General features: G+C 43.1%; 2 protein-coding genes across 7 annotated transcripts in view; one reads left to right on the top strand and one right to left on the bottom strand.

Annotated features, from left to right (window-relative positions):
- SLC26A5 (solute carrier family 26 member 5) overlaps positions 1-1,567 on the top strand; it is a 31,521-nt gene extending 29,954 nt beyond the window's left edge. For all 6 annotated transcript variants that reach the window (XM_079303157.1, XM_079303155.1, XM_079303158.1 and 3 more), the window contains 2 exons: positions 153-207; positions 599-1,567. In XM_079303157.1, the coding sequence (XP_079159283.1) occupies positions 153-207; positions 599-741 (198 nt within the window). In that variant the 3' untranslated portion in view covers positions 742-1,567. The remainder of the gene's footprint in view (positions 1-152; positions 208-598) is intronic.
- A 2,079-nt stretch (positions 1,568-3,646) lies between these two features.
- Positions 3,647-11,916, bottom strand: PSMC2 (proteasome 26S subunit, ATPase 2). The gene is made up of 12 exons (XM_079303181.1): positions 11,812-11,916; positions 10,059-10,096; positions 8,826-8,907; positions 8,204-8,303; positions 7,757-7,888; positions 7,062-7,134; positions 6,833-6,928; positions 6,411-6,575; positions 5,881-5,968; positions 5,088-5,290; positions 4,467-4,563; positions 3,647-4,377 (listed from the first exon to the last, which is right to left on the bottom strand). Exons 1-12 carry the CDS (start codon positions 11,879-11,881, stop codon positions 4,220-4,222), a joined length of 1,302 nt encoding a protein of 433 aa, XP_079159307.1. The 5' UTR covers positions 11,882-11,916; the 3' UTR covers positions 3,647-4,219.
- Positions 11,917-11,919: the final 3 nt, after the last annotated feature.

Raw genomic sequence — 11,919 nt, forward strand, 5'->3', positions numbered from 1 at the left:
AATATCTCACCTATATTGGTTTTATTCTTGTAAGTTTTAGCTGAATACTAAGGAATGCATACTGTGCAGATTTCTCATTATTTGGCTTCCAGAACTGTGATGTGTATGATGATGTGTTATCTGCATTTAACTTCAGCTTAACTCTGTTGTAGATCATAAAAAAATACAACGACGTTGGTGTCTATGTCTGCGTTGCCGGCTGTAGTGGTGAGTTTTCTTTTTTTTTGTGAGCTTTATGTGAGAGATTGTGTTTTATCTCTTTCCCTCTGCTCTGTAATTTCCTGCTGCCAGTTGTGCCTCAGTAGTATCAGCATTTTACATAAAATGTAATCATAGTGGTAATGTAATAAGGGAAAAAGCTTGAAATGTTCCAATATCTGATATTTGGGACTGTAGCATCTTCTGCTAAGAACAGGCCTCTATGTCTGCATAAGAGAATTATTTGTTTGGAGTAGAAATAGCATGTGATGCACCTAGCTATTTCAAATTTTTTAGTAACAAGTAAGAGGACAAGTTCTCTTCCTCCTGGAATGCCATTGTCTTCCATCTTTGTACTTAAGTGTATGCACTGATGCCATGTTTGGGTTTTGTTTTGTAGACCCTGTGACAAATGAGCTGACAAGACTGAATTTTTTTGATAAAAGTGTAACAAGAGAGTTGCTGTTTCACAGTATTCATGATGCTGTCCTTGCTTGCCAAGTGAAACATGGGTCTGCTGCACAGGCTGACTCCAACCTTTGAAGAGTGGCATCGAGCAGAACGGGAGCCAGATATATACTGATGGAGACTTTCTGGATATTTAATTTGCACAGTTTGAAGAGAGCCTGAAGCTGTTTGTATCTACGGGTATGGGGTGGTGCTTATTTTTCTAGGAAGAGTGGATAAGCAGACGGAAGCCTTCAGCTCTTGAATTTTTTCCTTCAATCAGGGTATAGCCTTCTAATAATACACAAGCACAAAATTATGCAAAAAAATAAAATTCAGTGTATTCTGCTGCAATCAGAATCTGGCGGACAAGGTGACATTCCTATTCCTGGTGAGAAAATGGGCACTTTAACTCACTACAAGCAGGATCTTGCAGGAGGTAACTCTTCTGCAAGTGCAATACATTGTACCAGTGTCTTTAAGTTTAAAGAACTTTACGACTTTTAAAGCCTGATGTCAACATCTGCATACAAAAGATTTGTACAATGTATAATACTCTGCCAGCTGGATTAATGAATTCACACTGGTGGCATTTAGCTGCTGCTGTTTTTAAATCTGGATGGTACAGTTATTTTTTAAAAAATACCTAACCTGTCTCAGCTATACTCAATTCTTCATTTTTGCTCCAAGTGAACTTCAAGTCAGAAACTCATTGTTTAGTTATTACATTATAAGATGGTATTTGCACTGCCAAAACTCAGGCTTTCTAGAAAACAACACAGCTGATTTTAAGCTAAACTTAATTTAGCTTCAAAGTTTTGTCTTTAAACTGGTTTAAGACAGGAATGAAACCTATTTAAGAACTGATGCCCTATATTCAGTCTCTAGGAATGAAAATTTAAGCAAGATCTAAAGTCTCAGTCTAAAGGTTCAGCAGAAACTTTTCTGTTTCCCATCTTCCTCCCAGTAGTGCTGCTTCTGCCTCAGCTTTTAAGTGCTTTGAGAAACAGGGTTCAATAGAACTTAAAAATGGTACGTTTCTTTTGTCAGCCTGGCCACTATGGTACTGCCTCACTTCAGGTGTGAGATGAAAACTGTACAACTCATGCAAAAGAAATCTTCAATGCACATTTCCCTCACAACAGTCACTGTGAAGCTCAGCAGAGGCAGGAACCTAAAAGTGTTTCTCTCTAGATTATTTTGACAGTACAGGGCAAGTAGGGCATCAAGGATGTTTCATTCAGCACCCTCAAATCACAGCTCCTGTGCACAAGGAATTCAGACACCTTCCTCACCTCTGGTCACAGAATGTAATACTCTTATTTTACTTCAGGCTCTGTTGCAGTTAGGGATTGCTTCAGGTAAACTGTTTCCAGGAACCAGGGAAGGTGGGGAAGATACTTTATTTCCTCAGACTCCCCTACCCATTGGGATAGGAAGCTTTCTGCATCAGAAATTGCTGCTTAGCTGGAGTTCAAAGGATGAAGTGCATGCATGTCAAGACATTGTGTGTGCTTATTTAAACAACTCTTGGTACATTTTATAATGTTCAACAAGCCTTTGTATCTACATACAGTATATTTTTCTACTTTCAGCTTGTTGCAGCTTCAGTTTTTAATTCTGTAGTCTTTTCAGTTCACACTGAAATCCTGTCAACTTCCAAAATAAAGTGATGTCAGTTGTCAAAATTTTCCACTTTGTCTTGGTGAGACTCAGTATGAGGGACAAGCTGAGAGCCCCAGATCCAAAAGTCTGATGCCAAGGGCAGGGCCAGGAGAGGTTTCCACCTCCAGGCAGGTCTTTCCTACTGTGCTGGTTACTGCCACCTCCATGAAGCCCTCTGGGAGTCAGGCCTCACAAGACTAGAACTAAAGCTGATCTCCCATCCTGGTACAAAGAGCTGCACTCCCTGGAGAGCTGCTGAAATGCTGGACTGAGAATCTTTGCCCAAGAAATCCCACATTCCAGACCATGCAGAACAAGTGCTCCTGCAAACCCCTATCCGTGCTGGTAACTCATAGAACAAAATTTAAAGCAGCTTTGCTCATCTCTTCCTGTGCTTTGCTGCCACCAGCTGAAACACTGCTTCCTCCTGGCAGCCTGGGCCCACCCTTTGAAAGAGAACTCACTTCCTCATCCCTGCACTGATTAACAGACTGCTATCTAAAAGTTAAATCCTATCTTAGGCTTGTCAGTGCCAGAATAAACAACCCAAGGTCCTTTAATCTTGTAACAGGGCTCCAGTTTGTCTGCAGGGACAGAGGAGCACCTCCTCCCTGGCTGCTGAAGCCCCACCACAGCAGATGGTAGTGGATGGCCAAAATCTGGGTCAGTGCCTCATAATAATCAGGGTCATGCTCCTTTCACCTCCTTTTTTTGCAAGAGCACTGATGATAATTCAGGATACCTGGTAAGATCCAAACTCTTTCTCCATACTTCACTTACCCTTCTCAATTAAAAGCTACACTTGATTTCAAGTGCTGCTCCTGGTACACAGAGATGCTTCCTGAAAATGAGAAACATACTGTCCCACCAATAAACTCGCATCCTTCCCTAAAATGTTCTTCCTGAAAAGACATACAAGTATTGAGATTGCCCAAGTTTCCATATCAAGATACTGACACCAGCCAGAATCCTAACCCAGTCCATGGCTGCATACTCTCCCTAATGCATGCATTTCCTAAGCTTGATAAATTGATGGGTCTCATTTTGATGCAACACTTAAAAGGAAAATGGAAGGCTGTTGTTTTTTGAGCACACCCAGCTCTACAGGAACATGTCAGATGAATGAGGATTAACCTTTCAAGGCTGCCTGTGGCCAATAACTCCCAGCCACTGCTCAGCTATGGAGCATCAGGACCCTGTCAGGGTCATCCTGTGTTGCAGCAGCATCTCAGACAAGTCATACAAGGGATCAAAGTGCTCACTACCAGACTGATGTCAATTTACAGCAGGATCAGGGAAAAGGAATTTTCCATCCCTTAGTAAGAAATTACACCTTCCTCCTCCTTGACCCATTTACTATTTTGTAGGACACAGCAAAGAATCTCAGCAAAAGGGATAGAAAAACCACTGAAGATAAAAAAAACAAGTTGTGATGGTACCAGAGCATTCACCAAGGAAGGTAAAATGTTCTTTTGTATTTTCCCTAAGCTGGACAATGACTCAGACCACCACACATGCCTTCCCCATGGCAGTTCTGTTTTCTTGGGACACACAAGCATTTCTGAGCACACCCAGAAACAATGGAGTCACTCAGGGGTCTTCTAGCACCTCTATGACTCAGATTTGAAGTTTTGGGGTGCAGATGGTGACCAGAGATCTAAGCTTGGGATGTCTGCCATTGCACAGGCATCTGATTTAAAACTACACGTGGCCTAGGTGGTGCTGCTGTGACCTGAGATCTTTTCCCTACGGCAGCAACAGTGCACCGGAGTAAAGTACTCACAATGAACACACACCTACGGTTTGGAACACCCCATTTATTTCTATCTTCCAAGAACAAAACGTGAATCACCACACTTGGGTTTTTGCTGCACAGAAGTTTCGTGGGAAGGACAGGAGTTCCCAGGTGCTAGTTGTAGGTCATGTAGCGCGGGGTAGCGCTGAACTTGGCGTACGATTTGATGACTTTGTTCACTGCCTCCAGGAAATCCTTCTCGGTGGCGATCTTGCGGCGCGCGCGGATGGCGAACATTCCTGCCTCCGTGCACACGCTGCGGATCTCAGCGCCTGGGACAGGCACAAACCTCAGCACTGACTGCCTGGGCACAGAGCACACACGCAGCTTTCCAGGAAAGAAATAAAAGCTCACAGCTTACCTGTGCTGTTAGGACACAGCCGAGCCAGCAGCTCAAATCTGATGTCCCTCTCCACACTCATGGAACGAGCGTGGATCTTGAAGATGTGAGTTCGCCCCTGAAGAAAGGGAGGAAGAGAGGTGTTCACAGCATGAAAGAGGTGGTGACTCCAGCCTGCAGCTGTGTCCACAGCACAGGCAAATGGAAAATACATCTTGTATTTGCTGCTCAACTATGGTTTCCCATGTCTGGACTGGAAGTGCCCATGACACTAAAGTAAGAAAATAACTTTAAAAAGGGCTTTCATCATAGAAGTAATTCAAGAAATGTCTCTTAGAAGAGCCAAACAAAACATATTCCAACTTCTGAACTAAACTGTGGATCTGGTTAAAGGATTTTTTTCTCTGTTGAGGCAGGAACATACAGTGATTACAGCTACTTACTATGACTTCTTGGCCAGGATGGAATCTGTGAAGTGTGGGAAAACCTTTGGCACATCTTTAACCCTCCATATTTCCATGCAGTTTCACAAAACTTAAGAGTGATGCCTTTGCTGATTTTCAAACTTCCAAACAATAATTCCTAACTGAAGAAACACTTTGCTATCTGAGCACACTTGGCAGTGAAATTCTGAGTTCTCACCTCAAGATCAGGCAGGCTGAACTCTATCTTCCTGTCCAGCCTGCCAGGCCTCATCAGTGCTGGGTCCAGAGTGTCAGGTCTGTTTGTGGCCATCAGCACTTTGATGTTGCCCCGGGGGTCAAAGCCATCCAGCTGGTTGATGAGCTCCAGCATGGTGCGCTGCACCTCGTTGTCACCCCCGGCCCCGTCATCGAAACGAGCACCTGGGGAGGCCAAAGACACAGAGCTGTAACAGTGGCTGCAATACAGGACACCTAGTAAAATTATTTTAAAGTGCATACAAGTATTTGTGATGAGTTAAAAAGGTCCTTAGTACAAAAGGGCCTCTATCTCCCTACCTAACAACTGGGCAAGCTGCTGGAATTTACCCATGTAGTTTGTTTGTTTTTGTCCCTCTCTCAACCAAAATCATTCTTCTCCCCTATCTATGTCAAAACTGTTCTACTTTCAAAGGACCTAAGCACTTTAGAAAGAAGAATAGTGTTAAGGAAGTAATAAAGATGTGGAGTGTAGTCCAGAAGCTGAAAGGGGTTTAAGTTAATAAAATTTTGCAAACAAAATACAAAAGTTCAAATAATCTGGGTGTTCCAAATGTGCAAAATGGCTTCTCATGTGGGCTATATAAACCACTTCCTGACAGCTTCCTGGTCACAGGGTGTGCTGGGACTAGTTTTGCTAACTCAGTGTTTACAAGCACTTTTCTTGAAATGTAGCAATCCAGATACAGAACCACAAGAAAACCTGGAAGCTCTCAGAGGAGATTAGAACTACATATATATATATTGGAATATACCTCCAATGGCATCAATCTCATCAAAGAATATAAGGCAAGCTTTTTTAGTTCTGGCCATTTCAAAGAGTTCACGAACCATTCGAGCTCCCTGAAAGCAAAAAAATCAAGACTTTGTTAAAGATTTGAGGCACATTAAAGGAAAACTATCCAAACCAAACTTTTCAGGCTTCCAAATACCTGTAAGTTTCCAACGAGAAAACTCTTTTTATTTGTTCACATATATAATGGGACAAGTATAAAGCTTAAAGCAATTTATAAAGGAGAGAAAAATTACTGCTCTTAAACTCAGTTCAGATGAAGTAATTTACCTCAAGGCCAACTGAAAAATAAGTGGCAAAAATCCCTCTCATCAGTGACAGCAAAGCTGAGGTCATGTCACCACTGCCTGACCTGCAGTGATTTGTCTGACAGCTCCTGCCTCCTGCACATGCAGCTTCCAAGTACATCCATCCCTTGCCCCCACTGTTGTGTCTGGTACCCACAAGGGGAATCTGCAAACCCCTCCACACTCCATCAAGTACTGCTCTTACCTCTCCCACATATTTCTGCACCAGCTCAGATCCAATCACTCTGATGAAGCAGGCATCAGTCCTGTTAGCCACAGCACGGGCACAGAGGGTTTTGCCTGTGCCAGGTGGCCCAAACAAAAGCACTCCTTTGGGAGGCTCAATTCCAAGGTTCACAAATCTTTCAGGCTGTAACAAAGAGAGCCAGAAGGCAAGGTTATGTGCAAATTAAGAATTATGTGCATCAAAGCATATAGGCAAATTAAGGAACTAATGAATAAAGAGCAATATAAAAGAGGCTGGGCTGGATTTCACTTGGTAAAACCTGACTTCTTTCATTAAGCTGTTTACACTCAGTGACATTGTCTTTTCTTGCTTTTTCAGATGCTAACAGACAACCAGAATACTTCCAAAATAATAGAAGCTTCAATCTGGAGGCTACTTACATGAAGCAGAGGGGTTTCAACCACCTCTCTCAGCTTTTCAATCTGCTCTTTACAGCCACCAACATCACTGTAAGTGACATCAGGTTTTTCTTCTACCTGCACAACAAAGAGGTGAGTCAGCAGTTACCAGCCAGGTGCTGTAAATCTCTATGGGCTTTCAACAGCCCACAACAAAATCCAGTGTAAGGATTCACAATTACAAGATTAAGTAAGTAAAGGCAACTCTCACTTGCATCATGGTGACTGTGGGATCAATCTTTGGAGGCAAAGGGATATGAATTTGGTACTTGTTTCTGTCCACCCTGGTGAGGAAGCATAAAGACTATTATTTTAACACTGGTTAAGTAAAGTGTTATGTAGAAACAACTGTGGAAATGAGAAACTGAATTCTTGAACTGTTCCTTTCTCTGGCAGCAAGAGAGCCCAGCCCTGAAAGCTAATAGTCAGGTAGGGTAGGTACTGGAATTCTTTCTGCAGAAAATTTTAAGGTTTCCAAAACTACCAATTCCAAAGTATTTTGAAAACTAAATTTCAAAATATCCCACAGAGCAAACTGGCAAAATACTTAAAGTATTAATACTTAAAGTAACAGTTTTTATGTTCTCAGTGAACATTTCCTGGCTGCCCTGAGTGCAACTGCAGAGTGCTAAAGGAGCTCTCAAAGCTGGGACTGCTGGGGCTCAAACTGAAAGGTTTCTGTCCAATGACACAAGTTTTGTCAATCTTTGTCAAAATAACATCAGAATAAGATTCCAGCAAAGCATACAGGTGAATTACTGTCATCTGAGAGAAAGACAGCATTGGTGTAATTTCAACCACTGCAAAAATTGGAAATGAGGGCTTGCTGACCTGTCAAACGACAACATGAGAACTCAGAGACAGCTTATGTAGGAAGACTCACAAGAACACAAAGACTTTGCATACCCAACTCTCATGCCTTCTTCTATGTCAGTGGGTGCCACCTGGTCACTGAGATCCACCACGAACTTGGCAAACTGCTTGACATTGATGATGTACTTGGGATCCTCAGAGTCTGCATTGATGATCTTGGTGCACCTAACACACAAACACAATTGCACCTCCAGGCAGACAAACTGCTATCTGCATAAACATCAAGAGTCACATTTTCCAAATACACCAAAATACCTGTTGTACTTGTGATTAAACCATTACAGCACCATAGAATGACTGCAGGAATAAGTACAAGTATGAAATACATCACACAATCACAGTTCCTTTATGATTCAGTGCTAAAAAGCACTTTCAACATGCACAACATGAGCTTTATATTTTAAAAGAAGTCCACACATAAGCTATAAACCAGATTTTTAACAGTACAGAGCTCTAGTAGAAGGATAAGAGCACTCCCACCTTGCAACTTGCAATGGTTGCTCACTTTGGAGAGTCTGTTTATCTGCTGCCAGATCCCAAAGGGCAGGAGGAGCCAAGCCTGTGTCAGATTCCTTGATCCCTGTGTGCAGCACAAACAAGCTGAGAAGAAAGCAGCTAACTGGGATGTCAGCCATCCCCTTCCCAACCCAAAACCTTAGAGAGAATGCTGCAGGAAGTTTTGAGAGACCTCCAAAACAATGCACACGTGCTTTTGATAGATTTCCTAAAAAACAGGTTTCCTAAGAAACAGCCTACATGATCATGCCAGCTGAACATTCAAATCCCAGCCTGGCCACCCTCTCAGACAATTCATTATCTGGTGCCAGAAAGGGGCATTTGTTTCATGCCACCATTACATACAAAAACCACTGTTTTGATTAAAAATGTGTTGTACAAAATCAGATGTACAGATTAGTCCTGCCCAGTTGAAAAAAACATCATCTAACAAGCAAAGATCCTCATGCTAACAAATAAAGAACTGGGTTATTCTGAGAAAAATAACTAAAAAACAATGCAGAAGTTGTTGAAAATCAACCTCTTACAACTCTAGTTTTGGTATCTGTGGCTCTTCTATTGAAACCTTTCTACAACAAAAACATACCAGTGAGCTCATTGATTTTCTTAAGGAGTTGTTGAATATCATCTTCTACTTGCTTGATCTGCCTTGAGTACGTGCTCTGGCCCTGGAAAAGGAATATCATGTAGATTTCCTAAGTCAAATTATCTCATGCTTAGGAAAAAATTACAAGAGCTGCTGCTCATCAAGATGTTCAACAGACTGTCTTGGTACAGCAGCCAACCATTGATGACAGCCAAAATAGACAGAATTAACCTCCAGTAACAGTATTTCTGTTTGCAGAAGTGAAGTGCAGCTACACACAGCTGACCAACTGGGAAGGTGGAAATTTTCCATGTTTGTAAACTTTAATAATTTGTTTTTCTTTTAAACCTGTTCAGCCTTACTTTTTCAAACTATTTCTCCTAAAGTAAAATCATATATACAGAGAATTCTGAACACACTTTCTGAAAACCACCTGTACAAGTGTTTTAACTGCCTTACCCTACCTTTCCATCATCCACAGAGGACAGCAGAAGGATCAAGGGGCAAATCAGAATTCTTGCTCATGATAAAATGCTTTCTTTGATCCAGATCTGCCTAACACAGACAGATTCAGACTTGGATTTGCTTTACAATATCTCCTTTGTAGACCAGTGGCAACAAAAAAAGAAGCTGTAGTGGTTACAGGCTGAATTTCAGAGCTTTGTAAAGAAGTCTTGGTGTCAACAAAATTCAGACTTCTGCCAAACATTCCTAAGCTGCAAGCTTCATCTTTCAAGAATCCTTTTGCAGACCCACTGCACTTCCCACTAGAAAGGGAAATTAAAGGCATTTTAAGCCTTATTTTCTGTGGAAAGTGCCTCCCAACATTATGTTCTTTTAAGATGATGGCTAAAAGCAAGTCAATTTGATGGCAGGTGGGGTCTTAACATTGTTTTTTGTATCAACCAAGAAAACTGGCCAGTGAAAAAACCCTAGTACAGTCCTGGCTGTTAGACTCCTATGGCAATCAGCAATGAGATAAAAAACAAAAACAGAGAAACAAACCTTTAATTACTTTCAAGTTAACAAACCCAAGATTATTTTTAGTGTTGCAGGCTGTGGCCTTCTTATTGGAAGGTGAAAAGGGAGAGAAGGTTTTGGCAGGAGAGAAAAGCACTAGGAGAAGCAGAGTTACTCTCTACCTGCCAAGTGCACACCCCTCCACTCCTGCAGTGTATTCCCCAGAGGAATTGCTTTGTGTCTTTAACACTCCCACGTGTGTGTGCTACTTACATATGTTTTCAGCAAGGCAATATCTCCTTCATCAAGAGCTGAAACAAGACAGAAGAGACTTAGTTTCCAGTTCTGAAAACAAAGCCAGCAGTATTAATTCTGCTTCTAAAAGATCAAAAACATGTATTCTGGAGAGATTATTTTGAGTTTCCACTTTTCATTGAACCAAAGTGGAAGAAAAAAGGACCAGATAAACAAGAAAAATGAAACAGGGTCTCCAGCTACTCTCATCAGGCCAAAAACCTGCACCACTCAGAGCTCACAGAGAGAAAGCCACTTCAACTCTGCTTCACTCAGAGTAATTTCCCAGTCCATGACTTTTCAAAAAAGGGATGGGAAATATCACAACTTTATCTTTTTAACTTTTTGTTTCTAGATGTTCAAGAAAGCATCAATGAAAAACTGTCACCACTCTCCATTAGCACAGTGCTCTGTGCACTCTCCTCTGCACAGAGGTGGCTCCAGTGCCCCCTCTCCATTAACTATGAAAAAACACAACTCTGCTGGTTTGTCACTCTTTGCCACACCACTCTCACTTCTCTTGCCATTTAACAGACTTCAACACCCCCTCTCTATTCCCACACCTGTTTCCTCTCTTGTCCAAGTCCACTCTTTCCAAGACAGATGGAGCCCAAGCCACACAGCATTGGTGATCTGGGTGCAGCATGTGCTACACAGGACTCTGAAGACCTTCTATGTTAATCCGTATTTCTTTCCTGGCTATTCGTACCAACCCATTGATTGATTTTTATAGCTACTGAACACTCTGTTGCTATAATTTAGAAACCTTTCTTGAATGGGAACAGTTCAAAGTCCATCACTGATTACATTTTGTACTGCTTGTGCTTTCAGATGCTTTATTAAATATTTACTAACATTAAATAAAAAAACACAATAAGTTAAAACACGAGGGGCAACCAGCATCTTCCACGCTGTGCCGGTATCCTCGGAAATCTCTGCCACCTTCCCTCTCCTGCTTCCCCGGAATTCCGAGTGAAAGAGGCAGCACACGAGCAGCTCTGCAGCGCTCCCCCCGGCAAGAGAACGAAATTATCATGGAATCATCACGGCTGGAAGAGATTGTAATGACCGCCAAGTCCAACCGTGAAGCCAGGCTTGTCCTGTACAGCTTGCACAGCCGCCAGCTCCAGGCGCCTCCCGAACCCCGCCAGGACGATGGCTCCACCTCCCTGGGCAGCCTATTCCAGGGTCTGACCACCGGAACTGCGAAATTGTTTTTATAGTATGTAACCTGGGTTTCACCCTCCCACCTTTAGGTATTTCCTCGATTTCTCTCCCTGCCCGGCACAAAGCGCAGCCCCCACCTCACCACAGCCTCCGTCAGGGAGCTGCAGCATTGTTCTATCACGTTTTGTGGGGTATTTTAAGTATAAAAGTAACTATTGAACCACAAAAGGCATGTTTTTGGTTTGTGTTTTTTTTTCTCTTGCGAAGAGGAATCTCGACATTTTAGGAACCTTTAGTCAAAGAAGCAGATCTAAAATGCGGCTCCCAGGCCCGGCGGGCCCGCTCCGCTCCCGCCAGGGCGGCGCCGCCCGAGCGCAGGTTCGGCCCGGGCATCGCTGCGGGGCGGCACCAACGCCACACCACAGACCTTCTAAACCCTTTCCAGTGCTTTATTCCCCCGCTTCCTCCAGCCCCGCCGCTGCCGCCACCGACATGGCCGCCGGCGGTGCCGCCCCACTCCCGCCCCGGGCGCTGCGCGGAGAGCGTCCTCGCCATCGTCCCTCACCGCGGATGGGTTTGTCCTCCTTCTCCTCCTCCTTGGTTTTCCTCTGGTCGGCTCCCAGGTAATCCGGCATCGCGCCCGCCCGCCTTACGCAGCACCGCGCCGCTTCCG

The sequence above is a fragment of the Erithacus rubecula genome (genome assembly GCF_903797595.1).
Source record: "Erithacus rubecula genome assembly, chromosome: 4".
Classification (NCBI taxonomy): domain Eukaryota; kingdom Metazoa; phylum Chordata; class Aves; order Passeriformes; family Muscicapidae; genus Erithacus; species Erithacus rubecula.

Coding starts and splice junctions, on each gene's coding strand:
- PSMC2 (XM_079303181.1), bottom strand. CDS start 11,881: ATGCCGGATTACCTGGGAGCCGACCAGAGGAAAACCAAGGAGGAGGAG. Junction 4,564..5,087: donor TCAGCCTGCCTGATCTTGAG/GTGAGAACTCAG, acceptor CCCTTTCTTCAG/GGGCGAACTCACATCTTCAA. Junction 4,378..4,466: donor GCTGTGTCCTAACAGCACAG/GTAAGCTGTGAG, acceptor TGCCTGTCCCAG/GCGCTGAGATCCGCAGCGTG.